General features: G+C 49.6%; 1 protein-coding gene across 5 annotated transcripts in view; it reads left to right on the top strand.

The window, feature by feature from the left end:
• utrn (utrophin) overlaps nucleotides 1–27,403 on the top strand; it is a 112,782-nt gene that overhangs the window by 35,905 nt on the left and 49,474 nt on the right. For 2 of the 5 annotated variants that reach the window (XM_048986595.1, XM_048986593.1), the window contains 27 exons: nucleotides 120–299; nucleotides 838–972; nucleotides 1,505–1,654; nucleotides 1,850–2,011; nucleotides 2,310–2,441; nucleotides 2,684–2,857; nucleotides 3,455–3,610; nucleotides 3,690–3,860; nucleotides 4,124–4,303; nucleotides 5,945–6,073; nucleotides 6,173–6,343; nucleotides 6,607–6,783; nucleotides 8,007–8,141; nucleotides 8,488–8,763; nucleotides 9,611–9,783; nucleotides 10,709–10,859; nucleotides 10,946–11,121; nucleotides 11,856–11,991; nucleotides 12,331–12,480; nucleotides 12,675–12,821; nucleotides 12,911–13,012; nucleotides 13,131–13,221; nucleotides 13,466–13,650; nucleotides 14,110–14,227; nucleotides 14,397–14,602; nucleotides 15,031–15,182; nucleotides 15,742–15,931. In XM_048986595.1, the coding sequence (XP_048842552.1) occupies nucleotides 120–299; nucleotides 838–972; nucleotides 1,505–1,654; nucleotides 1,850–2,011; nucleotides 2,310–2,441; nucleotides 2,684–2,857; nucleotides 3,455–3,610; nucleotides 3,690–3,860; nucleotides 4,124–4,303; nucleotides 5,945–6,073; nucleotides 6,173–6,343; nucleotides 6,607–6,783; nucleotides 8,007–8,141; nucleotides 8,488–8,763; nucleotides 9,611–9,783; nucleotides 10,709–10,859; nucleotides 10,946–11,121; nucleotides 11,856–11,991; nucleotides 12,331–12,480; nucleotides 12,675–12,821; nucleotides 12,911–13,012; nucleotides 13,131–13,221; nucleotides 13,466–13,650; nucleotides 14,110–14,227; nucleotides 14,397–14,602; nucleotides 15,031–15,182; nucleotides 15,742–15,931 (4,305 nt within the window). Of the gene's footprint in view, nucleotides 1–119; nucleotides 300–837; nucleotides 973–1,504; nucleotides 1,655–1,849; nucleotides 2,012–2,309; nucleotides 2,442–2,683; nucleotides 2,858–3,454; nucleotides 3,611–3,689; nucleotides 3,861–4,123; nucleotides 4,304–5,944; nucleotides 6,074–6,172; nucleotides 6,344–6,606; nucleotides 6,784–8,006; nucleotides 8,142–8,487; nucleotides 8,764–9,610; nucleotides 9,784–10,708; nucleotides 10,860–10,945; nucleotides 11,122–11,855; nucleotides 11,992–12,330; nucleotides 12,481–12,674; nucleotides 12,822–12,910; nucleotides 13,013–13,130; nucleotides 13,222–13,465; nucleotides 13,651–14,109; nucleotides 14,228–14,396; nucleotides 14,603–15,030; nucleotides 15,183–15,741; nucleotides 15,932–18,814; nucleotides 18,932–27,403 lie in introns of all 5 variants that reach the window. The other 3 variants (XM_048986598.1, XM_048986594.1, XM_048986596.1) reach the window with 3 other exon arrangements.

Genomic DNA, 27,403 nt, shown 5'->3' on the forward strand with positions numbered 1-27,403 from the left:
AGGGCGAGATTCACACTCTTAACAGACCTAACTCTTCCCACCCTGTCCAGTAGAGGGCTTCGGGAATGAGGTGGCGGGCACAGTTGCCGTGACGATGCTTTGCCTCTGTGCGTCTGCAGAGGGCCAAAGAGGACGTACTGCAGAAGGAGGTGCGAGTGAAGATACTGAAGGACAGCATTAACCTGCTGGTGGCAAAGTCGCCCCCTGGTGGCCGGGACCTAACTGCAGAGCTGACGGGGGTTCTGAAGCATTACCAGAAACTGTGCGAGAGGTTCAAGAGCAAATGCCACACCCTGGAGGTACGAGGAACGCTGAGGACACAAGCCCCTGTTTGAAAATGTATCCTATAACAAGGAGATCCACAAACAAATGCAAACGGTGTCACTCTTAATAAGAACCATTTAGCAAAAATAAATGTCCCACACTGAAACAGTCTCTGAAAGACCGTAAGCACAGTGTCATGATTTGTCTGCATTATCAAATCGTTAGCGTACCAGCCTCTTTTTCATATGAGCAGGCTGACCCCAGAGAAAGAGAGTACTTTGCTGTTAAATCATGAAATTAATTAAACTTCTCTTTTTATAGCTCTGCGGCTGGATGTTCAGAGAGAGCAGATATCCCTGAACATGCTGTAGCAAGCAGTATGTCAGGGTTTAATGCCACATTGTTAGCGTGTGTATTGGGTTCCCGTTGTGTCGTGAACGAATGGGCTCGTGGGTTGGTCACATGGCATCGCCTGTAGCTGCACTGAGGGTTGTGGGTCCTGTGTGTGACTCAGTGGGCGTGGCCTGCTTTGGGTAGGTCTGTCTTCCGACCTTCCTATGTCTGCTGCAATAGGAGGTGTGGTCCTGCTGGATGGAGTTGCTGCAGTACCTGGACCTGGAGAACAATTGGCTGAACAGCTTGGAGGAGCGACTGCAAGCCTGCGAAGGGCTTCCAGAGAACAGCCAGGACGTCAACCAGGCACTAGAGGTGGGCTTCACCCCACCCAAGAGCCCCCGCTGCTCCACTGAACCTGTGTCAGTGGATCTGAACCTTTCTGCACTGTAACCCAATTCTTACCATGTCATTAGCTTTGCATTAATGCTATAATCAAGCACGCAGTGCACTCTGCGGTTTACGCCAATCGATGCTCGTCACACAAATCTGATTGGATGTGCCAGTGAAATTTAAATTAACCATCTGTAGTTTGGCTTTATGGATTGGTGGAGTGTTTGCTAGTTTGCTAAGCAGCTGCAGACCCAAGACCTATTTATATAGGTTGATTCTAGGATTGTGGCTTGGAAATGTAATCGTGGATCAGCATAGAGGCTTGCTGGTTTTAAAATGCTTACATTTCCAGCTTTGCCTCGTGACCTTTTCAGAACCTGCCCATGGGTTGAGAATCACTGCTCTAGCAGCTTTTCCCGTCGCGTTCATTCCGAGCTTCCTGGAGGCCGATCACTTCTTCTGACTCCCTCCCACGGATACTCTGCTCCTCCCCCCCTTCCTGAAATTTCCACAGGCCCTGGAATCGGTCCTGCGGCACCCTAGCGACAACCGCACCCAGATCCGGGAGCTGGGCCAGACGCTGATTGATGGTGGCATCCTGGATGAGATCATCAGCGAGAAACTAGAGGCTTTCACTAGCCGCTACGAGCAGCTTAGCCACCAGGTCAGAGAGCTCTGCCAATGGGGAGTGTGGGAGGAGGGGAGATGGGGCGGGAGGAAGGGGCCCTCTCTGCTGATCGGTTAGGGGAACGTGATGCACTGCATGTTGTGCTTGGCCTGAAATGCCCTGTGTTGTACTGTACTTGCTGGGTGACCAGGTCACAAGGCCTTTGCTCAAGCTCCCTCTCGCCCCCTACAGGCTGTGAGCAGGCAGATATCCCTGGAGCAGCAGCTGCAGTCACTGCGGGAAAACGAGCAGGTTCTGCAGTCTCTGCAGGAGACCCTCGGCCGGCTGGACCAGACGCTCACATCCTACCTCACCGACCGGGTTGATGCCTTCCAGCTGCCTCAAGAGGCCCAGGTATGCAGGGATGGGGCGCCCTCTGCAGACAACATCACGTAAATTCGACAAACAGCCAATATTTCTGTTATACTCAGCTCCCAACGATGCCTTATGTAGGTGGCCTGGAAACCATGTGTGGAAGGTCATGTCTCGCTTTGATAAGCTCAGAGCAGAGGATATGTCTGGCTGATCATATCTACATCTCGCTCAACAGAAATTTTTGCCGTCAGCACTTGTTTAAATAAAAAAATAAAAAAATAAAATTTCTCCTGTGGAGCGATGTCCTGTGCCTGACTCGTCCTTGGTCTCCTCACAGAACATCCAGGCAGAGATCGCCACCCTCGAGTCGCAGATAGATGACCTGCGCAAGAAGGGCATTAGAGGGGCCCCGGCCGCGTCGCAGGATGGAAAGGCGTCCCGGGGGGGCACCATGCTGGACCAGCTGCAGGTCAGCTGCTATGCCTACTTTGGGGTCATTTTTGGGTCTGGTTCAAACCAACATGGGCAATAACAGCTGAATTAACGTAACATCAAAATTCTTAAGGCATTAAAAGCCCAACTGTACCTCAGATCAGTTAGTCCAGAGATGTGAGCAGTTTCTCTAGTAGTTCAGCTGGGTGTTGACCTTGCCTACTTCATCTATGGTCACATGGTCCTTAACGGCGATGATCCCATGCCCCTCCCCTTCAGAGGAAGTTCCGGGAGATCTCCACCAAGTTCCAGCTCTTCCAGAAGCCAGCCAATTTCGAGCAGCGCATGCTGGACTGCCGGCGCGTGCTGGAAGGAGCCAAGGCTGAGTTGCACGTGCTGGATGCCAGGAGCGTAGAGCCTGAGGAGATCCAGGCCCACTTAAGCGAGTGCATGGTAAGCCTCACCCTCTGCCCTGATTTGCATGGCCTCCTGAGCCTGTGCACGGTAAGCCCCACCCACCCCATTGATTTGCATGGCCTCTTGAGCCTGTGCTCGGCAAGCCCCGCCCACCCCATTGATTTGCATGGCCTCTTGAGCCTGTCCTCGGCAAGCCCCGCCCACCCCATTGATTTGCATGGCCTCCTGAGCCTGTGCTGGGCAAGCCCCGCCCACCCCATTGATTTGCATGGCCTCCTGAGCCTGTGCTGGGCAAGCCCCGCCCACCCCATTGATTTGCATGGCCTCCTGAGCCTGTGCTCGGCAAGCCCCGCCCACCCCATTGATTTGCATGGCCTCCTGAGCCTGTGCTCGGCAAACCCTCCTGAAATAATGCACATCTGCATCACATCCACTCTCCTTTTAATTTATTAATTCATATACGCATTCCTGTTATACAGTAAATATATAACCTTTGCACTGCCTTGAGTTTGCCCTGTGTGTTTGTATCTGAGCACCTTCTGTCTGTCTGTATCCACCTATCCATCTCTGTCTGTCTGTCTCACATCAACCCAACCCGTCAGACCCTCACATTCCCACTTTTCTCCCAAACAGAAACTCTACAAAGTGCTGAGTGAGGTGAAACTGGAGGTGGAGACAGTGATCAAGACGGGCCGGCAGATCGTGCAGAAGCAGCAGACAGAGAACCCCAAGAGTATGGATGAACAGCTGACCGCGCTTAAGCTGCTCTACAACGACTTGGGCGCTCAGGTTAGTCGCCACCCACCACGCCGGCCCTTTAAGAACCCAGCACATTTTGGCCAGTTAAATAAAACCGTGCTGCTCCCAGGTGACAGAGGGCAAACAGGACCTGGAGAAGGCCCTGTCCCTGTCTCAGAAGGTGCAGAAGGAGAGCACTGCACTGCGGGGGTGGCTGGGGACCACGGAGGCCGTGCTTGACCAGAAAACATCTACCGGGAGCATGCCAGCTGACATCGACGATGAGGTGGCCTGGGCCCATGTGAGTGACACAGAATTCCTATGTCAGCCTGTAGGGGGCAGTATCATATGTAGGGAAAATACATTATAGGTTACATTTACCCTTTACTAGGACATTGTTGTGCATTATAAGTTGTATTGCAGGAAATGTTACGAGACCAAAACTGTTCTCTTGGATCATTATTCAGTTCTGTGGATGTGATGCTAAGCTAAGTGCCAGATATCCTGCTCCCCATCCTGACATTAATTCCCAATTTTTAATCATGCATCTCTCACCCTCCTCAGGGGCTGCTGAAGGAGCTGGAGCGGCAGGAGGGGGAACTACGCAGCGTGACGGAGTGTAGCGCCGCCCTGCAGTCACTGGTGGAAGGGAGTGAGACGGAGCTGGAGGAGGGGCTCTGCCTGCTGAACGCCAGCTGGGCGCGGGTTCGCACCCTGGCAGAGGACTGGCTGAGCAGCGTGCTGGTGGGTTTGAAGCCTGCCTTACTGGAGCCCTTGAATGGTTATAAGGTGTTGGTCCTGGGTGAGGAGATCAGGCTGGATGTTCGATCAGGGTTGGGCAGAAAGCAGAGGTCACCCGGAACGCCGGTTCAGATCCACCGAGATGCTGTGAGAGGCTATGGGAATATTATGTTAAATCCCAGGATTTAATTAGAAGTAAAATAGATTATTTAATTTCCCTGAAATGAAACATTAGCATTTTTTTTTATAACCAGCACTGTGTGCAGTGCTGAGGAGGCTCGGTAATACATGGTTTTTCGGCTACATCTGTTGATACGGACACTATAGCCAGAAGGATTCGTTTTAGGCTGAGAAACTTGACTAAACCCTGAGTAACCAGAAACCAAAGTCTAACATCTGAGACGCCCTGCATGAAAATCTGGGTGCATTAGTGTGTCACCCGGAGCAACATAATGCTGTTTAATTAGCATTCGAAATGTGAGTTTTTCAGCATATTTAAATGTGTATTTTTTAAAAGTGTAATTAAAAAAAAAAAAGTCTAAATGAACCACTGTGCCGGTGAGTGCAGTTATGCTGCAGTAGGTATGTTCATGTTAAAGCCTTGCGGTGAGGTGATTTTAACAAGCTTTGTTTTAATATGAAAAGCGGAACATTTCAGCCAAATGTTATTTTTAAGTCATTTTCCGTCAGACTCCGGTGCTAAATGCTGAGCTGCTTTAGCGTGTAAAATTTAAAAGCAGGAGAATGCTGTTCAGAGCGAAATGTTTCCAATTAACCTTCTTCCAGCCGTGCTGAGCATGGATTTGTGCTTAAGGCAATGAGATGTTTGAAATGGCCCGTTGGTAATACAACATTTATATGTTAAAAATGCATTAGAATGAACATGGCGTCAGATTTCTGTCATGAGTCCCGTTTTCCCGATGACTGACCGGGCAGTGGACGGTTGGCAGACAGACGAGTGTCTTTGCAGTGCATGGCTTTGTACTGACAGTGACTGTTAACTAGGTTTGGGTGGTATTGTGGTAATCGTCTACCAGAATGACTTTATTTTTGAAAATACCGTTGAAATGCCAGATACCGTGGTACGTCGTCTTGACGGCCTACTGGTAACCTTAAAGCTGGCTGTATGCTTCAGATAAGAGTCACAGAATTGGCGCCGGCTCAGCGACGCTATTTGCTATTCTCGGTATGTGTGTGCTGCATTGAAAACATCCTGCGCCTCCTAGTTGTTCTCACCAGGCTGTTTGTTTGGTCATTTTGAAGAGTGTGGTCACGTTCAGCGCCAGTGTGTTTTGCCGTTTGTAGGATAAATATATTTTTTATATATTTTCATCTCCTGTGTACTTCGGAAAGATGCACTGCAAGTCACACTTCAAAAAAGTTAGAATGGAAACAGTTTAAAAAAATCTGTGTCCTGAATTTTGAGTGAATGGAGTATTTTTGTTTTTTTTGCATCCCATTTTGAAATGCTTAACACTGAAAGCTGGATGAAGACGGCAGTTGTGTTGCATGATGTCTTTGTGTGAATGTCTTTGTGAAACTGTAAATCCTTAATGGCAGACGAGATGCAGGTTGGATGTAGTCCCCACCGATTTTTGGGCCCGGTGCCAGTCACTTACACAGTGATGGTGTTGCGTGTTGCAGAGCCACAGAAATGAAATGGAGATCTTTGATGAGAACCTGGCCCACATCAGCACCTGGCTGTACCAGACTGAGATCCTCTTGGATGAGACTGAGAAGCTCGCACCCTCTGAGAAGGAGGAGGTTCTTAAGGTGAGGAGGTGGAGTACACATCTTCGCTTGCTCGGGGGGCCGGGTGGAAGTGATCTGATTGGTGTGATCACTGTGCTCTCCCACCCCCGCGATACCTAGAACTTGCTGGTGGAGCTGGAGGACATCAGCCTGAGGGTGGACAGCGTGAGGGACCAGGCCGTCATCCTCATGAGCGGCCGTGGACCGGCCTGCAGAGAGGTGGTGGAGCCCAAGCTGGCCGAGCTCAACCGTAACTTCGACAAGGTCTCCCAGCACATCAAGGCTGCCAAGGTGGGTGTTGAGGCAGGGGAGGGTGCTCCAGTGACGTAGAAATAAAAGAAGGGGTCCAGTGGCGTTTGACTCACCTCAGTAGAAGGACCATCATGAAGATTTCTGGGGTTTCATTCTGTTATTTGGTGTGGAAAATGACCCAAATTTTTATTTGTTCATTATGCAGAAGATCCTCTTTATTCAGAACCCAGGAGCAGCACCGTGCCTCATCGGCTCAGCTCCTTAACCACAGCGCCACCTTCTGACTTGTCTCTTGCCTGCAGATGTCCACGACCTTGGAGCCTGTGGTCCAGGTGAATCCGCAGCCTCAGAAGCTTCTGGCACCAGGGGCTGTAACCGCCAGGCAGCTGCAGGACCTTGAGGAGGAGCTGATGGCCAGCCTGGATGCACTCGATCCCCAGGGCGAGTACGTGCAACTTCTGGCCCAGGATGACGAGAAGGTGAGGGCTTCTGGGGGGGGGGGGGGGGGGTACACAGGCCGCGGCTGCGGTTGGTGTAATCAGCAGTTTAATTCTCAGATGTGGTTCTTGCAGGCCACGGCATGTTTGTGTTTATTTATTTATTTTAATATTATTATTTTAAACAGGCTTTTAAACAACCACAAAACTTAATCCTGAACAGGAGCATTAAAAATTTAACAAGCGTCAGGGATTAAATAGTCATAAACTGACAAAATCTGGTTTGTTTTACCTCTGCGGTGCTGCAGCTGGATGGCGTCTAGCTTGAGAGCGTGGTAAGAAATAAACGCAATAGATTTCCGGTCAGGATACCGATAGGGGCACATCCTCCCAAGTAATGGAGAAATCCACTTTTCCAGACGTTGACGTCGGCGGAGGAGAGCCGGTAAAGGCTCCTGATGGAAGTGCCCGCTGAGTAGCTGAAATGCTTCACTTTATCCGGCCGTGTTATTCAAGCTGAAGTGCTCGGTCGTAACTTACGGGTGAAATCGCATTATGCAGCAGGCAACGTGGGTAGTATTCGCATTAATTACCATGCACCATTAAGCTTTTGATATTGAAAATGACACCGTGTGTGCAGTGATGTGCACGGTTAGAACGCGCACTTATCTAAAGTTGGAATTTGCAGAACTGTTGAAATGCTCAGTGGAGGATGAGGCTCCTGTCATATTTTGTTCAAGAGCAACGATTTATTATTTACCAGATGCTCTTATCCGAAGAAAGCAGGCCAGACAGTTTCTGAAGCAATTGGCGCTCAGGGGCCTAGCGGTCAAATCACTACAACCTTGGGATTTGAACCAGCGCACTTCTGATCATAGGCACAGCATGCAAACCTGCTGATCTGCAAGCTGCCCGCGAATAGTGGTTGTCTTTTGTATTTGACACTTGAGAACTAACTTGGTTTCTAAGCTGGCGTTAGTCTCCGGGACGTGTGATTCCACTGCATTCTTACCTCCAGGCCGTTTCTTAAAATTCAGCGCTTGATTCTGACCCCTGTTAGTTGCCTCAGAAGCTGAATGGAGAGGCCAGTGCTGGGCTCAGCTTAACCCTTAGAGACACTCATGGTCCATGGCTAGAAGTGTTAGACTTCAGTGTTGCCATGGCTGCTCCTGTGCAGGGCTTTTAAATGACTGGGACGGGAGGATCTCTGTAATGCAAGCAGTTAGCTCTTGGTAACTTCAGAATGATGCCTCACCCCCCCACAGATGGACGAGGAGAAGGTACGGGTGGAGGAGGTGCTGCGGAGCGGCGAGCTGATCCTCCTGCAGATGACCGGGGACGGCAAGGACGAGCTGCGCAGACGGCTGCTCCGGCTGCAGACACGCTACACCGGCCTACAGGTGAGAGTCACTGACAGTCAAAGGAGCTCTGTGGAATGTTCTGGTACACGTTCCCCATGGAGATCAGACCTTGTGGTCGTGCTTCTTTAAGAGAGGACATTTCCTCAAGGACCTGTAGAACGTCCACATCGAGGTAGAACCTTTGCTTGCAGGACGTACCTCAGTCAGCCTGTGAGGGGCAGTAACACATATGGAGTAATACAAGTTACTTTATACTAGGAGAATGTTGTGCCACGTTAATGGTAGGGAGTCCCAATTTGTTTTCATTTAATGGTTCCCAGTTTTTAAAAAGGCGTAAAGGCCGTAGAGTCCTTACATAGACGGTCTGAGTACTTTGATCTTTCAGGAGCTGCGTGCAGTGAGAGAGCGCCAGGCTGAGCCGGTTTCACAGCAGGTGACCCTCAGCTGGGTGGAGCGACCCCTGGAGGCTCCTCCGAAGCGGAGGACTGAGGACATGGTGGACAGCGAGCTGCAGAGGGCCCCCTCCCTCCTGCCCTCCGACTACCTTCTGGACATCAACAAGGCTCTGCTGGCAATGGCCGACATCGAATTGCTGCTCAACTCCTCGGAGCTGAGTAGCGGGCTTTACGAGGACTTCTCCTCCCAGGAAGACGCGCTCAAGGTTGGCCTACATGCTTTTTTTTGTTGGATGCATTTTTTTTGTTTTTACCTGAGTGGTTAGATGGTGTAGTTATCTTTGCCTCTGTGCTGTGAGTGTGAGGGCATCTTAACTACCGACAGTGACCTGGCTTCTCGCTTGCTGGTCAGAAGATGGGTTTGGTTCCCGTGGTGGGGCAGTGACAGAGAGGGTTGGCCGGCTCAGTTCTATCTGTGTCCTTTTCCCATCTGGGTCAGACATCCAAGATGGCGACCAAGAGTATGATGTGGGATAAGTCGGTGCTGTAGAGCGAGAAGACACTGGTACTAATGGAAAAGTCGTTAGAATCTAGACACTTCCCAGATTGGAACGGGCCTCTCATGGTGGGGACGGCACCTTTTGTCTCAGCTATGCCTTTCTGAACTCTCCTCCACCTTTCTGCACCATCTGCGGCCTGTAAATGAGCTGAGCCTCTGAGTCAGTCCAGCCCGGGCACCTCCCTGGGACATTTGGGCGTAGACGACAGGGTGACATCAAAGAACGACAGGCGTGTGTCCGATGGCTGTGTGTCCGCTGTAGCGGCCCAGTACCAGGCGAACGCTCGTCTTTCCAAACAGGCATGCTGTGACGCACACTCTGCTTCGCGTCTCCTACACCGGCTTTTAGAGCATTTTATACGCCGCTGAATTGTGGTCGATCCCAGCAGATCAGTTTTCTGTCAGAGAAATGCCCCGGTAGCCAGACACTGTACCACAGCAGTTTGGTGAACTTTTAATGAGGAACTGGGGTGGGGGGGGGGGCTCTGTGAGATTCATGAAATTAAAGGGACGCGCTGTGTTGCCGATGGTAACGGGGTCACCCGGGGTCGCAGAGTGTGAAGGACAGCCTGGAGAAGCTGGAGGAGCAGGTGATGACACTGCATGAGCGACACCCTGACGCCGTCCAGGAGGCGTCCCGTGCCGACGTGCTGCACATCGGGGACGCACTGTCCCAGCTGAACGCCGAGTGGGACCGCGTCAACCGGATGTATGAGGACCGCAAAGGGTGAGGCCTCCCCGTTCATCGCATGCGGCCTCACTGCACTTCATTTCCTTTTTCACAACTTTATCAGTTTAATTTACAGAAATGGGAGTTTTTAAATACGGGGTATAAGTAAGGCCATAATTCATACGGAGATGCCTTCTAATTAGCCAATGATATATTTTTGAATCATGAGTGACAGCGGAAGGGTGTACTCTAGTGGCTAATCGGCTATCAGCTGGGCCCTGTAGCCCCGCCCCTTTGTACACCTTTGTAACTTACACTGATTTATTAGGTGGATGGCTCATATTTTACAGATCGACTTCTCCCCTGGTGGGAGGTATTGACTGCTAGAGGAGCAGTAAAATTTTGTCCCGCTGTTCGTGCCGTCGATGTAGTGTCTCAGCGGCACAGCCCTGATAGTGTGTTGTCAGAGTAGGTAAAGGCTTTATTTTCAGGTGTCCGTTAATGACACTGGGGCTGGTGTTCGCATCCTGAGCTGTGAATGCTGTTCCCTAAACTCCTCAGCGATGCCTCTGGTCTCTGAGCATCTGGGTCTGATCACCAGCGACCCTCTCTGACCGCGGGTTTAGCGAACTCTGCACACCTGAACGGCCAGGCCTCGTCGCTCTGCTCTTACTGAGATCGATTACTTCTCAGACTCATCAGAATTCATCTGCCTGCTGAGCTTTGGATTAAGTCTGAATTAGAATGTTCTATTAAAAAATCCTTTGAGTCAAGTTAGTGCCAGTGTGATAACGTGTTGATAAAAGTATGTGCTCTTGTGCAGGAGAATCATTCCAGATTGGAATATTTTATCACCTTTTACATTTTTAATATGCTTGAAAAATGTGGTGAAGCTTATAAAAAAAAAATTAGTAATATTAGAAGCATTTGGAATTTTAATCCATCCAGTTGAAAACATGAGGGTGGATTGGTATGTGCGCAGGAACTTTGACCGCGCAGTGGAGGAGTGGCACCAATTTCACTGCGACCTCAATGACCTGAGCCAGTGGCTAAGTGAGGCGGAGCAGGCCCTGGCCGACACCCGGGGCCCCGACGGTGCCCTGGACCTGGAGAAAGCCCGGGTGCAGCAGGAGGTGAGGGCGCCCCCTGTCTACGTCAGGCAGCTCCTGCATGCAGCTAGATCTCCTCCCATGATCCTTGATCCTGTGTTTGTGAGCAGGACCTGGAAGAAGGCCTCCGCAGCCACTTGCCTGTGCTCACCCAGCTGACTCAGACGGGCGAGGCCATCGTGGAGCAGGTCGCAACCCCTGACAGCAGCCTTCTGGAGGAGAAGCTGGAGGGCCTCACCAGGAGATGGAGCGCCATCCAGAGGGAGGTGCAGGAGCGGCACCACAGGTGAGCCTCCAGGCTTGGGTGCGTTTAAGGGGGGTGTCACACAGTGGTTATGGATTCCCAGGACCGGAAGGCTGAGTAAGAAGCTGGTTTGTCCACATTCTGCTGTGACCGCTGTTTCTCATTATGAAAAGCTGCATAAATCAGTGTGCTATGTCACTAAACATTGCTGATGATCATGATGATGATTGCCTCCCATTTTCCATACTCTTCCATACTTTCCATACTACAATTTATTTGCGGCTGCTTCTGTCCAATGGTCTTGACGCTGAGCTTCTGGTCATGGAGTCCTATGCAGACTTTGCCAGAGCATTGCAGACGTTCATTTGGGTATTCATGTCTTATGGATTGAAATTTAAACTTTGTTAATGCAAAGCAGAAAGCTCTAGACTATAAATTATACCTAGTAATATTCTACAGAGTTTGTGTGCTTTGACTACATACTGCTGATTTATCAATATATAAGTATTCCCTTAATCTTGATTTAAGTAAAATACTCTGAATTGACATTCTCCTTAGTTTTCCAGTTTATCCTTAAATAATCCATTAAATATCCATAAAATAATAATTAGAACATTATAAATATTATGATTCTAAAGTGTGTTTTAATTTGACTTACTAGAGAGAGAATGCTGTGTGTGTGTGTGTGTGTGTGTGTGTGTGTGTGTGTGTGTGTGTGTGTGTGTGTGTCTCTCTCTCTCTCTCTCTCTCTATTACATTTGTTACTGAATCTCCAGGTTGGCCGGTGGGGACCCCCTGCTGGTGGACCTCAGCCAGCGCACGGAGGAGCTGAGGGTGTGGTTGGACCAGACGGGCTATGCGGTCCGCTCTCTGCCACCAACTGCCAGCGACAAGAACCTGAAAGAGCTTAAGGTGAGGAACTCGAACCCTTGTTCCTCACTGGGATGATCACCTGCCAAAAACCCCCTGCTTTTCCCCAGAGAGAAGGCCGATATCCCCTTAAAAATGACAAATGGGCCAATGTACATATCGCCACGCCCCCTTTATATCCCATAATGCACTTTGCTGTTTGCCGCTGCAATGTGCACATAACAGCTGGCTAATATAGCTCTCCTAGGACCCAAAGATACGCAGGTGAATTTTTAGAGGGTTCAACAGATTTTTCGCTGGCTATGTTTATTAGCACGCCTAGCATATTGCAGCATAAAGCGCCTGTCGGATGAGCGAGTGTGGTGGTGCGTGCCCCCGCAGACCCTGGCGGAGGAGCTGGACGCCCGAAACGAGCAGCTGACCTGGCTGAATAAAAACATGCCGCGCATCCTGGCCACCCGGGACCTCACTAGCCAGGAGAGAGAGCACCATGTGTCTCGGCTGAGGGCAATCAACATGAACTGGAGCCATGTATGATTCAAACAAATGCTTTTGTCTGTGTCTTTCATTTTAGTGCAGGCGTGTCAGTGGGGATTGAAGTTAGCCTTTCAACAGCACGTGATGTTCGTGCTGCTCTCAGCCTATAGAGTGGTTGAGCATTTTATTGGAGTCGTTCCTGAATCATCCGGGTCTTTTGTCGATTTGAAGATTCTGTCTCGGTTTAGGTGACGACGGAGCTTCTGGACAAAGTGGGTGAGGTGGAGTCTGAGCTGCAGGGACACGCCCTCTTCCAGGACAAAATGAACCGCCTGAACAGCTGGATGCTGGTCACGCAGCAGACCCTCAGCCTGAGAGGTCCGGAGGAGAGCCAGGTGTGAAGCCCCCGCTGAAGTGTGGTGTCCTCAGTCTGTTTCTGGAAGGTGGGCCTTGGTGTTTACCTATGTCGGTGGGGTTCCCCTAGCTCCTGGAGAGCTCCATGAAGGAGCACAGACGAGACCTGGAGGACCTCCTCTCCAGGTCCATCCAGCTCCAGAAGCGACAGCAGCTGCTTCCTCAGGAGAAGGTGACCACGCCTCCTCTGACTTGACCTGTGGAAGACCGAACATCTGGCTAAAAGATGTAATACAAAGCATGTTTGTGAAGCGGATGTTTTTCGTTATGTGTGTGTTGTGTGTTTGCAGAGCAAGGTGGAGCAGTTGGCAGCTGATTGGAAAGTGCTTGATATGAGGGTCCGGGAGATGCAGAAGCCGGTAGCTGAACAACCCCTCTCAGGTAATCCACAGAGCAGGCAGAAAACCGGAAGCTCATCAAAGAAAGCAGATGAACCATCAGTGATTCTTCCAGCTGTTGCACATTGTGTATTTGACTTGAATTAGGTACTTGCTAACTCGTGTTAGTCTGCACAGTGCTGGGTGATCCAGCTGTGGAGGGGTTGATATTTGGCAGGGTCTGGTGGGATGGCCTGTGTGCTGCATTTACCCCAGTGGCCTTTGTAAGCCTGACTATGTTTTGGCAGCAGTGGCGATGACCAGTCAGCAACTCTTGGCTCCCCAAACTGCTGAGCGTGTGGCCCCCGCCGACCTCAACGAACGAGCCACTGAGCTTGCCAGTTGGCTGCTGCTCATAGACCAGATACTGAAGTCCAACCTCGCAACCGTGGGAGATGTGGAGGACATCCAGACTACTGCCATGCACCTCGAGGTACGGCCTGACCCGACCCGACCCGACCCGATCCAACCCCACTGAAGACTGTCATAGTGGATTCAACTGACTTTTTGGGGTTGAATGACTGATCTGTGTCCATGGCGTCCAGCAGAGGTGGGAAATACAGGTTGAGGAAGTACAAATCCAGTCCAAAGTTTTTGTTTAACCAGTCAGTTGACTACCAACTCAGCCACAGAGGTTGAAACACAATCTTGGTCTGGATTTATGCTTTCTGGACTCTAACTTTCCACCTCTGGTGACCAACGTGGTCCTAGTGCCCCAAACCTGACGCTCACATGGCTCCCTGTAAGTATAGGAGGCTTCTCATCAGGGTTTTGAGATGAACTTCAAGCTTCAAGCGGGTTCTCCTTTCCTGATTTTGTTACATGACTTGGCCTGAGTGACGCTGGCCTTTATGGCTTTATTAAGTGTCTTACGCAAAGACGGTGTCGGCAGGTGACGAAGAGCGACCTGGAGCAGAGACACCCTCAGCTGGAGGACATCTTCACCCTGGCCCAGAATATCAAGAACAAAACTTCCAACCTGGATATCCGCACATCCATCACAGAGAAGTGTTAGTGGACTGAGTGGTTCTGAGAGATGCTGCTCATGTCTTTGCTGTATTTCAGTGACGTGCCCCTTTTGGCTGTACTTAAAGATGAAATACGGAGCATAAAATTTAAAGTCTGTTTTGAAAAGTGCACTTGTAGCCAGTTTCTGACCAGGCCTGCCTATTTTCCCAGTGGAGAAGGTGCGCAGCCAATGGGATAGCACGCAGCATGGCGTGGAGGCCCGCCTCCAGCAGCTGAATCAAATGATTGGTCAGAGCAGCCAATGGGCGGAGCAGAGGAAAGAAGTGGAAGCCTTGATTAGACAGAACGAGGCTCGTCTGCAGAACCTGCTGCAGCCGTCCCGGGAGTCCCTGACCAAACAGCTAAATGACAACAAGGTAAGAGAGGATTGTGGGTAGAGCCTCACTGTCACCCATGTCTGGTCTTGGGGAATGCAAGCGGATCTGGCTGCAGCATGTGCACACTCTACTTTTAATGAAGGATGGTAAAATGCCCCCCCCCCCAATTCACCTGTAACAGTGTCTTATCGAGTTATCCACATCTTATGAACCTCTGTGATGTTGATGCAGTACCATTAGTCTCCAGCAGAGGGTGCTTAAGTGTCACTTTTATGCCATCTCTGGTTTTGTCTTAAAGATGATGATGATGATCCATCAATATTTCTCCCAGTGCTCCAATTTTAAATATTATTGTAACGGGGCGTAATTCCATTTACAGGTTACGAGGTGGTTTTAGAATAACCATGGGAGGGACATGCGGGGAGCCTGATTTGTCAAGTGGGGCTAAGATGTGGGGTCTCTCGCAGGCGTTTCTGCAGGACCTGGGCAGCCAGTCGGCCGTGATATCCTTCAGCGAGCTGTCCTGCAGGCTTCTGCGCGATTACTCGGCGGACGACACCCGGAAGGTGAAGGAGGTGCTGGATGCTCACAGCAAGGCGTGGAACGCCATACTCGGCAGGTAAGAGGCCCCCCTGGGAACCAGCTACATGCCTCACTGCCCGACACGGGTCTGTGTTCCAGGATTGGAACATCGGTCTTCTGCTGTCAGGGTGCCTTACTGCGGAACGTGGACCTTAATTTTAGTCCTTAACTTAAGCCCTTAAATTTAGTCTTTTAACATTAGTTTTTAATGATAAATGACAGGCCGCTTAACAGGAAGACACTGTCCTGCTGCCCGGCTCAGGCAGGAGCTCGCTGGTCTACGCCTGATGGGTCATGGTTCTGGGGTGAATTGGCCTTTTCACTGACCTCTTACCGGGCGAATTGATTGTTTACTTACTGGGCCCTGTCTCTAGGAGGGCGGTGTCTGGCTCAGCAGGTTAAGCCTCCGATCGGAAGCTCGTTGCTTTGAATCCCAGCCTCAGCAGAATAGTCACATCTCTGCTGGGCCATTGAGTATGACTGTCTGGGGGACCTCCAGGGCCAGGTTGAGAAACACCGGCTTAGGCGAGCGTTTTTCTGTAATTTACTTATTTTTTTTTTTTTATGCTAAGGAATGTACTTGACACTCCCACTAGGACCAGTGACCGGCAGGTGGCACTAGAGGGCGAGCTGAAGGATCTGCAGGGCTCCCTCATGGAGCTGGAGAGCTTCCTGAAGTGGCTGCAAGAGGCGGAGACCACGGCCAATGTGCTGGCCGACGCCTCCCAGAGAGAGGACCTCTCACAGGACTCCGCCTCCATCAAGGAGCTGAGAGGCCAGCTGGAGGTAGGTCACTCCCTACGGGGACAGGGGAAGCAGCTGCTGCACCCAAAGGCTACTGTTGATGGGCGGGTTATAAATTTGCAATGTACTGGGCAGGAACCCCAAAATACATGATGGTTTGAGGCTCCTTTTTTGCAGGGGTGGAGAAATGGGGGGCGGGCTTGGGGTGAGGATAGGGGTGGAGCTAGGGGTAAGGATGGGGGTGGGGCTACCCGTGCTTCCTGTGCTTCAATCAGCTGGATTTGACTCCAGATTCCATGGTCCTCCTGATGGTCACCCTGCTGAGCTGGTCACCAATGTGGATGTCAGCCGGTCTGTTTAATTTTAATTAACATTTGTCTGCCAAAAAAATGGAAAAAATGGCTTTGGAATGGGCCATTTCAGGAAGCCCGTCTGCGTAGGGGCTGGAAAAACAGTTAATGTCACTTCAGTTCCCCCCCCCTCACGATTCTATGCTCTCATTTTTCTGAAACGGGAACACGCAAAGCTTGCTAACTTACCATTCAGCGACTCGATGCTCGAACGCCATGTATGCGTGAGAGATTTGGTATCTAAAATGTATCTAATCTAAAATCTCCTCTCCTGTCAGGGTGAGCTGTGACATTATATATGCTGGTTTATCTGTATCGCCGCTTGCCAACACAGAGCCTGCTCCTCAAAACGGCAAATCGTGTGGCATAAACTGAGCGTATGCAGCACGCAGACAGTGTCAAGAGGTTCAGTTCCTGTAGGGCTAAGCATTAAAATATCTAAGATGCTTGATCTAAGCAGTTTTGAATGTGCTGTGATTGTTGGAGGTGGAATTGATGCTTCCGGTGAATCAAAAACCTTTCAGGTCACCTTTCAGGGAGCCTCGCGTGTTGTTAATGAGAGGTCAGAGCAGAATGTTCAGACTCGTTAAAGCTGACGGGAAGGGCACGACTGCAGACAGAACAGCTCATTAGAAGCATGGTGTGCGGAAAGGCATCATCTTAAATGCTTTACTTGACCACCCTGAGCGCTTCTGGCAGGTAGTGTTCAGAACTAGTTAGTTGCACATAATTAGAGTGACCTTTGAATGTACTTCTGTCCAGAGAGTTCATGCATTCCGAGCGACCAGTGTAACATGGGACGTGTTTCGAGAGGAGTGTGATCTGTGTTGATGTACCCCCTCCCCCTGGATGTCCTGCTCTGTTGGGAATGGCAGAATGACGACAGGCCCCCGTGCCGCTGATGCCTGCCCAGTGGAGTGTCCTCTCCTCTCTTCTGTCTGATGGGCCGAAATCCTTTTTTGGGGTCCTGCCGTGTGATTGATTGATTGTCTGCTGTCTGTGCTGGAAGGGGGGTCAGTGATGCACTGGTGGGAGGGGATTCTGCTCATACCCGCGTTTTGATTTATGTGTTGATTTTCCTCCGTACTGACCATACTGAAAGCCAGCAGGTGGCCTGAGTCACGGCCCAATCCCCACGGCCTCAGACCGCGCCCCCCTGTTGGATACTTTGTGTGTCTGGGCTCGTTGTAGGTGCAGGTCTCTCTTGGGGTTAATGGGATCTCTACCCCTGTTGATGATGTTTGCTTCAGTGGCTTCATAAGATCACGGGGCGGTTGTATAAGAATCTGCTTAGTGTGTGTGTGGGGCGGGTGGGGGGTGGAGGAGGAGGTGATTTTTTTTTTTTTATGGCAAGTTTGGTGTTAACACCCATCTGCATGCAGCCACGTTCTGTTCAAAATGGGGGGGGGGGGGGGATGGCAAGACTGGGGAAATTCTTCAAAGTGGGAGTGATGATAAGTTGGCCAGCATCCTTCCGGGATCGGATTATTCAAAACAGGCTGTGTAATGAAACCCCAACAATGTGATGCGGTCAACAGGCGGGCAGGCGGTGTCCGTGCCCCGCAGCGGCTTTGCCACCTCCCCGCTCTGCACAGACACGGAGCGATGCCCCGGAGCTGGGGGGGTTATAGGAGGGCATGGCGAGCATCCATCCATCCATCCATGTTCCTCCGGGTCTCTCACTTAAAGTCCTGTTCCCCTTCATCTCTTCCTTCATCTCTTGTTTTTTTCCCTCCCTATCTCCCTGCTCCATCTTTCTCTCCTTTTTCTGTTGTTCACTATGCTCTCTTTCTCTCTCCGTGTGATGCTCTTACGCTCGCTCGCTCGCTCTCTCTCTCTCTCCCTCCTGCTCCATCCTTCTCTCTCATGTTCTCTGTTGTTCTTGCTTTCTCTCCCTCTGTTTGGTGTATTCTTTCCCTGTTGTTCGCTCACGCTCTCTCTCTCTCTCTCTCTCTTTCTCTTTCTCTCTCTCTCTCTCTCATTCTCCCTCTTAAGTCGTGTCAGTCTGAGTAAGCCTGGGAATCGGTGCGGTACAGTGTGTTGGCTCTTTCTCTCTTTCTCTCTCTCTCTCTCTCTGCTGTGGTGCCAGGGGTGGGGTGGGGGGCAGCGATGCCGTTCCGGAGCTGGAGCCCGGAAAGCTGCTGTCGGGCCGGGGGGACAACATGATGCGGCTGGTTCCCTCTGCCCTGCTAGCCAGCGCGCTAAAATCGCGTTGTCGCTGGTGTTTGACCTGCTCTGCTGTCCTGCTGGCTGACCTAGCCAACCTGACGCCATCTGCCGTGACCTCTGACCTCTGACTGGGCAAAGGAAAGCCAGGTGCTGGGAGGAGCATCAAAGGCTCCTACGATTGTAGCTGTGCACGTGTGTTTGTGTGTGCGTGCTTGGCCGTGAGCGTGCGCGCGCGTGTGTGTGTGTGTGTGTGTGTGAGAGGGCGTGATCGCACGGCCCTGGCAGAGGAGGGGCATGCGTAGCAGCGTGCTTGGAGAGGCGGGTGGGGGGTGGACCACGCACACGCCACGAGGATAAGGCGGACACCCTCCCGTTTACCATGCAAATTCTACGCAACATCCAAAAGTCGGGCAAACTGTGCATGATGGCCGTGGTGCGGACCTCCCTCCAGAAGGTGGTGGTCTTCTTGCACCGACTGCAGAGGATGGCAGTTTCATCCCCCCGCTACCAGAAGCTGTACAAGGTTAGTGCCCACGTGCAGCTGCTCTGTTGGGGGTGGGGGGGGGCGGTTACGCCAGGTCTAGGTCGTCCCTAATGGGAATCCCAGCGCTTTCTGCTCCTCGCTCTGTTTCTTTGCGTACTTCATTTCGAAACGGTTTAATCTCATTTGTAAATGGTTCATTCCGCTGCCTTAGTGATTTCTATAGATTTATTTTTGGAACGGCGTCCGAGAATTCAGCCGGCGGTGTGATGAGTCAGGGCTCCATCAGGGTGATCTGCAAAGTTCAGTTTTCTGTATTTTCTCTGGTTATAGTTTTCCTTCAGATGTCAGGTGAGTAGCGACGCGCGGGATCCATGTCACCGGTGAAACGGAGGCAAAGTGGCAGGGGCTGTACTGTACGACGGCCTGTGTCTCTCCGTGAGCGGGGGTCCTGCTACGCGTTAGTGACTGGAGGGATGGGGTGGGGAGGAGGGACTTCCAGCCGTCTCCGCGGCAGGGTGCTGCTTCGCTGGGAGCAGGGACGGTAACTGCAAAAATGTTATAGTGATGCTTTGAGGTTTTTCTGTTGGACCTTGGAGGGACTGAAGCACTGGGGCTGGGGTGTTTTGCTGGAACCCAGTCTGCTGACCGGCTGCTACGTTTTACGGCCGGGATTAAGCGGTGCGATTGCTTAACGAGCTGCTGGACCAGCCAGTAACGCTGTAAAGGAAGAGGCACCTGCCGTCTGAAGAGGCTCCACATCCTTAGCACATAGCGTAGTTATTCTATTACTGATCTTGTCATAAAGCTTCATAGTTTTCACTGTTGGACATGTGGGAACTTTCTGGGAGGCACTGGTGAGTAAAGAAGTTCCTTGGTCGTCTTGAGCGCGTTGCCACTCCCCTCATCCCAGCCTGGGCTCAGCTGTTCCGGGCCTTGCTAAAAACCATTCGTACTTCCATCATCTCATTAAACTTTAATCTCCAAAAATGTCTTATTAGAGCAGAATGCAAAGAGGTATAAATTCCATTTGGGTTTCAGCTTTTTCTGGCATTGGGGGAAATATCCAGGGAATGTATTTGTGTCCCGGCAGCAATCGCTAAATTGGATTTTTATTTATTTCTTTAAAAGTCGGTTTTCAGCATTACCTCCTCCCTGTTCCCTCCCCCCTGGCCTCTCTTACTCCTGCTATCTCGCCTTGTCTTTCTCTCCCCACCTTCTCTTATTCCTTCTGTCTCTCCCCACCTTCACTTACTCCTTCTCCCTCCCCATATCTTGTCTCCCGCTCTCCTCTTTTATATGTCTTCTTGTTGCCAGGCCGACATGCGGGGGGGTAACATAGTGGGCTCTAAACTGACGTGATTATATCGGAGTAATATGGGGGTTGGCAGTGCCTGGTGGGGCCGAGATTTCCTTCTCGGCCTGAGGAAGCGATTCCCTCTGTCTTCTGTGAGGAGCTTTCAGAAGCTCCTGAGCTGCTCTCAAGTGTCTCTAGATGAAATCAGGGATAACGGCGGTTTTAATGTACGAGCGAATCTGAGGCTCCCCTGCCCCTCCCATTTGGGCTGTATGTAACTCCTCTGCACTGCACCTGTTGCTGGCTGCCTTTTCGGAGCGGGTGGGGGTGGGGGGGTGTAGTAAAGGCGGGACCATTTAACCTTCTAAGTTCTGGAGCCCTGCCCCCCAGAATCGAATAATTATGCGCATCTTGGCACGCTAATTGGTTTGAGTTTGTCACCCACCTGTCTTTCCCAATGCATACGTTGTCAACTCTGTGGCGTAAGGATGTGTGTGGGTATTTAACTTGTTGCTTGCGGGATGGAATGCAGGAATGCCCCACCCCCCTGGGGAATTTAGACATAAAGTAAAACTTGTGCATATCTGCTCTCTTGTACATAAAGTCATAAATATGATATGATATAATATACTCCTGTAGAGCATTGCACTAACAGTGCAGTGGTTGTGGGTTCAAATCCCAGGGGGCACCGGTGAATAGTAACCCTTCACTTTGGGTAAAATTGTCAGATAAATGTAAATGACAGGAAATATGTCACCCTTCTGCCTTCCTGCCTGCTCCTCCTGCAGCTGAGCGCATGTCACCAAATTCGCCTTGTTAAATCGTCTGTACCTTCAGGTGCTCTGTTGGAGCAATCGGCTGTTTTTGGGGTGGGGGGGAATGCCATGGTGATTCTGATTTGAAGGTTAGCAGTAGCTAGTGAGGAAGCCCCACCCCCCAGCAAGCTGTAGTCGGATATCTAGATTTCAGTGTGGCAGTAGTCGGGGGTGGGCGGTCGGGGGGAACTTGACATGAATCTGTGTAAAAATAAAGTGCGTAATCTCCTCTGGGGACATGTTTAATTAAAAGGCACCCGCTTTGGAAAGAAGCGGAACGGCAGAAAGCAAGTGGCGGGAGATGCGGTAGGGGCCTGTGAGAGCAGTCCTGTGGCCCCCAGCTTCCTGGTTTAAAGGGGAAGGGGGGCAGGGGGGCCCCGGTCTGTGGCTGGTTCTCACGGGGCCCAGATGCCATCTTGGCACTTTGATTAAGTGGGATTTGGACCCTTGTACTAGGGCTCCGGTTTGTTATTTAAAATAAAAATATGAAGTATATGTGAGAGGCCGGGCTAGATGTCGAGGCCTGACGCTCCCCCAAGACTCTCCCTGATGTAAGCATACTGAAATACCCCTCCCTGATTGTCTGTGATGGAGCAGATTTAGAACTTTGCTAGATTCCAGTACCTCCGAAACAGCAGATAGGGCGCCACACCGTGTAGCTGAGACGTCGTGTGCCTTTCCCGGTATACCTGTCCGTGTAGCTGGATGGATGGATGGATCGCGCCGCTCGCCGCTGATCTGTTTCCGCATCTGTGCTGCTCAGCCTAAGACTTGCTGGTTATATTCTCCTCTATGGTTCAGCTGCCTTCCTAATACGAAGGCTGAGCGTCTGCCGAGTCTGATTCTAATGAGCCGAGTTTCAAAGTCTGTGTTAATGAGCTTTAAAGCAGGGTCTCTTTACCTCGCTCGTCTACAACGGTGCCTTCCGGTTCAGCTCCGGATTTCCATCTTTATCAACCCTTATTTTTGTTAAGCATTAAACTCGACAGACAAGAACTCAGCCCAAGTCATTTCAATTTGCAACTTGCCGGGTCATTCACACCAGCTCAAATTAATTTTAAAGTATTAAATTCTGTAGTAAATGGATATTTACCAAGTGTACTGATAAATGCCATTACTGTCATTGCGTTGTCAGGATTGAGAGACTTAAATAGTGCCTGCTTGGCAGCTTAGTTCAGTTTTTTTAATTATTAAATGGTTTCAAGAGCTATTTAATGAAATGTGAGGATTTAGTTCAGCCACAAAGTGAAAATGTGTGTTTTGCTGCTGCTTTACTAATTATTGATAGTTGTGTTAAAAATAGGCTTGTTTTCCAGCTGGGTTCATGTTGGGTTGAGTCTGCAATGGTGCGGAGAGGTAACTCTGCCAGCCTGCTGCTGTGACCCACCTCAGCATAAACGAAGAATAGCACGTCTAAAGGAAAAAGAAGGAACAAGCTTCAGACATTCGTTAGCAGAGCTAAGAGGCGGTCGTTTTAAGCGACACGTCACATCAGCAAGATCAGAAATGCAGGTGAAATGTACACTTTCGTCTGAGTTTTAAAATGATCGATAATGTGTTATTAGTGTAAGTGTTGGGGGGGGGGGGGGGGGGGGTGTCTGTAGACTGAAAAGGCATGAGATCTTTGGTGCTGATTTAGTCTTGGGGAGGAACGTCTGCCCCATCACCCACCTCACCTCCGCTTACTGGGCTGGGTTCTCCCTAGATGAGTTTCGCATTTTGATCAGGATCAGCTGGCACTGGAAACTTTTTTTTTTTTTTTTGTATTCCCCCCCCCCCCCCCCCCCAAAATCATCCCCAGGCTGCTGAGAGCCTTTCCAGCAGCCACCGCTGTGATTTAACGAACAATCTCCCATCAAGCCTGGCTCTCTTTATCAGGACTGGCATGCTGTCTGCCTGTGGTACTTTATATCCGCGCACACACACACACACACACACACACACACACACACGTACATGCGCACACACACCTTTTGTATTTTCCTCTGATTGTTCAGCCGGCTTATGGGCTCTGTGTGACCCTTCTGACCTGTGTGTCTGTCACAGTTTCTGGTGATTGGCCACCCCTGTCCTAGACAATCATATCCAGGAAGGGCCGCTGCGTCTGCGGCTTTTCTCTGCGACTCCCTAATTAGATTACTAATTAGAAGACTGATTGGCTGAAGAGTCCTTACACTTGGGTTTGAACAGCTGACCTAAAGGTTATCCCACAAACCTGCACACACACTGGTCCTTTTGAGGATAAGATTGCCCCCCTCCTGGTGTATATGGTCAGCAAGAGCCTTTAGTTACTTCACTATCTAAACCCTACTCATCTCCCACCTCCACCCTTTCAGGGATGTGAGGGGGAATCGAGAGGGGAAGCCAGTCTCGCTGGAGAGTACTTAGCATTGCGGAGTGGTAGGCTTAATTAAAAAGCCGTTACTTCATGTGCTTTTGGGGCCGGTGGGTACAGGGGGAGCAGGAGATTTGTTCTTATGTTTATAGTTCTGGCTGCAGCATATATGTTTTACGTCAAGGGGGCGCTATAAAAGTACCCATCTATTTTTTGCTATAAAAAGTCTTTTTTTTTTTTTGCCTTGCATAGGGTTTTAAACTGCTTTATCAACTGGTCATAGAACAGTACCTCTGGCTGAAGTGGTACATGTAAATAAACAGGGACAATCAAACTTGCATTCTGTTTTCCCCAACTTCAGCATGGTCTTCACTGGTTCCCAATGCCTGTGCTTCACCATGTGAAGTATACCCATCCCCTCCCGTTAGTGTGGTAGGCTGTTCCACATCGCCATGGAGACGGAACATTCAGGGGCACACGGAGATTGATTTTTAATGAAGAACATTGTGTGCTTAGCAATACAAGGGGAGCCCAGCTAAGTGTGTGAGGTCATCAGTGTATGAGAGCCAGCCTCATTAGAGCTAATGTTGAGAGAGCCTGTTGTCTCATTTGCAGTGTCCATCCAAATGCAGCCGGTGTTTGCATGCTACTGCCGATTTAGCCAGACTGTGTAAATGCACTGCTGCGGCCTGCGGTTCTGTAAACCATGCATGCAGTCATCTTATATACTGCAGGACAAAAATATTGGCACCCCCGCACTTCAAAATCACCATTTTGCCAAAATCAACCTTGCTACTCTTGTAAATGTTTCAGTTGTACTTTGGATCAAGCCAAAACAGTGAAATAATTCACTAACGCTGAACAATTGGATTCATTGACAATCTCAGGACCACCGGTCCTCCCCCAGAGACCTCGGTGTTCCGGTTTCTTCCATGCGTAACGTTAATAGGAAGCGTTTGGCTCTTGGCAGTAAAAGCAGCCTCACTGGATGTGGCCACGAGAGAGAGAGCCTGAGCAAAGACTGCGGAGAAGGATTGTTAGGTCAGAGGCGAGAGCAGCTCAATCATCGGCCACAGAGCCTCACACTGACCTTCAGACTCCAGATACGATGGTGTCAGTTCACACCATCTGTTGTGATGAAAGAACGTGAAGGAAGAGGGTTATATTTTAGGAGACCAAGGGGACCTAGGAGGACCGCACTACTGAGAGAGACGCATAAGGAAGGCCAACAGCAATTTTTCAGAATACAACTAAACAAGCTGAAAGCCTTCTGGGAGAATGTCCTTTGGACAGATGAGACTAAATCAGGGCTTTGTTTACGGAACAAAAAAGTAAACCTTCAAAGGATTGAATATCTTCGCTGCTGTTGTGGAGCATGATATTTTGGGGTTGTCTTGCTCTGTTTGCCTAAGTTTGACCGCTTGAAATGGAGAACAGAAATCTGGGTCTCCGTCCAAAGTCAAGCTTGACCGTGAACCCAGACACTTCAAAAAATACTGAGGGATGGTCGAAAGCAGAACGCTTGACACTTATGAAGTGGCCAGCTTTCAGTCGAGCTCGAAGTCCCATTAAATACCTGTGGAGACATCTGAAAAGAACCTTTGGGAGACTGTACTTCAAATCTTGGAGAACCAGAGCAGTTTGCGCATGAAGAATGGACAAGACTGTGGCGCTGGAGCCTCATTGATTGCTATAGAAACTGCCTGATTGCAGTTATGACCAAAGGCTCTGCTTCCCAATATAAGTACAAGCTGTCAATTTTTCTGATCTAAAAGGCTACAGTGTTCTAGATCGGAATCAAAGGTTGTGCAATATTATCTGAGAAATAATGGTGGAAACTGAATACTTTGATCAGTTTCAGCTTATTTTAAGGAAAATTGTATGGTATTAGTACCAGTATTTTTGGCAGTGACCATTCATCTGATTCTTGAGCGTCTTGGCAGCAGCGGAAGCAGATGATTCTCTGTCAAACAGAACGCGAATTCCTATTCATGTGTGCGTGTTGGATCTGAGTCTAAGTGGTCCTGGTGTTCTGATCGGTTCTGGATTTGGGGGGGAATCATTTACGTGGGTTTCAGGTCCGTAAAATAAACTTCAGTTAAATAGTTAAAGCAGTTCCAGTTCTCAAACCTGAAAAGTAACCAAAGTTTATCTGTTGCTGAATGTATTCCCCTCTAATTTGACAGCTGCTTTCTGCCTGCTTTGTTGCCCTGCTTTGTCTCAACGCACATGATGGCCAGTAGGGCGGCGCTAACATCCTCCCAGATCTTACACAAAACCACTCATGTGTGTATATATATATATATATATATATATATATATATATATATATATATATATATATATATATATATATATATATATATATATATATATATATAGTATAATATATATAGTTTTTTTTTTCTTGCCTTTTAAGCATACCTAAATTCATCCAGCCCTGTCAGTACTTTGGCACGATTCGTTTTTAGCTCGTGTTAAAACTAGTCACTCAAAGATGAGATGGTTGAAGTGTGGTGGTGGTGGTGGGGGGGGGGGGCACTTTAAATCTGGGCCTTGTATTTTGTGTCTTTTCTGCTGTACATTAAATTCCGAACAGCTCGAGATCAGAGCTGATATTTCAGGTGACCCTCGCAGGTCTGTTTGTGCGGCAGCTCTTTGAAATCCTGCTCTGTTCTCCTCTTTGAATGCACACGGCTGCTTTTCCCTTCGGTACGTTCTCTCCTGCGCGCTTTTGTTTCTCCGGTGGAGCTGAGAGCCCCTCTGGCACAGACCCTTGATTCCCTCGCTAACACGTCGCCTCTCAACACAAAAGCCTTTTTGGCGCCGAACATCCAAACACTCCTCCTCTGCTTTCGACCCTTGTGCCAGAGCTGTTGGAACAACCAGGAGCTGAGCAAATTTCTCAATTTTAATGTCAATTAATAAATTCTGTTTTTTTTTTTTGGTGTTTCTACCAATAGAGAAATGGATACACGTCCAAGTATACGCCACAATGGAACATGGGTCACGTTAAATACATTGACATTCTATGTTTCTAATTGACTGACATGTGCAGGCATGCCGCATGGCACTCCGTCTTTGACATCGCCAGCTTGCCCTCGATACGGATCAATGAATCGTCAGCGTAAGATGCTTATCTCCTGTCACCGGAGACCCTTGTGCTGCAAAGCATGAAAGGGCTGCTTTCGCCGTTCGCATTTCCATTGGCCGCTCCCGGTCGATGGAGATCCCGTCAGGGCTGTGAAGTGCTGTGACAGACCCGCTCAATTTGGGGCGGGGGATTGCAACTGAATGGTTTCAAAATTACAGTGCAAACGAAACTGCAGATGGGTGGGAAAAATGCACTCAAACTGAAATTTTTGGGTAAATACCCATTCTGTTTGTGGCTAGTGTGTGTGGGAAAGCAGATGGCTACAGATAGAAGCAATTTCGCCACCCTGTGCTCCTGTAAGCCTCAATTTGTCTTTCATAGGTTTACCGAAGGGCATGTAGCTTGTTTCGTGACAGTGTGGTTACTGTATTATTGTGAAGCGATTCACAATTACAAGGGGAAAAAAAAAACGTTAAACGGTGGAGTTGCCTTGGATAACCCTGGCGAGGCCGGCGGAAAAGCTGTCAGTCTCATCGAGATGAGAGGATTACGGCTTTTATCCATCCACAGAGTCAAAAATGGGCCGTCTCCCCCAGAGGAGAGGAGGAAGTTCGGCATCCCTGTTTTTATCAGGTTGTCAAAGGGGCGGTTTGGGTGCACAAAGGCGTGTCAGGCTGCCTGATTAAAATCTTGGTGCTGTGAATCTGCTGGGTGTAAATTAACTTTATGCATGTTTATATTTTTATAAGGTATCTGCAATGCGTTCCCCATTCGACACATAGCTGTTTGCTCCAGTTTGATAGTGTTTTAATACTTGCGCTGCAAGTGTAATCATATTTTATTATGATTAAATTCTGTGATTCTTGAGACTTTGCATTTAAATGAATGTTTGCTGCCACAATAACCATTTTATCATATTGGTTAAGACAAAAATCTTAATTTTCAAAACTTGAACTAATGGTTTAAGTTTTGT

This window comes from Brienomyrus brachyistius, chromosome 19 (genome assembly GCF_023856365.1).
Source record: "Brienomyrus brachyistius isolate T26 chromosome 19, BBRACH_0.4, whole genome shotgun sequence".
NCBI classification, from domain to species: domain Eukaryota; kingdom Metazoa; phylum Chordata; class Actinopteri; order Osteoglossiformes; family Mormyridae; genus Brienomyrus; species Brienomyrus brachyistius.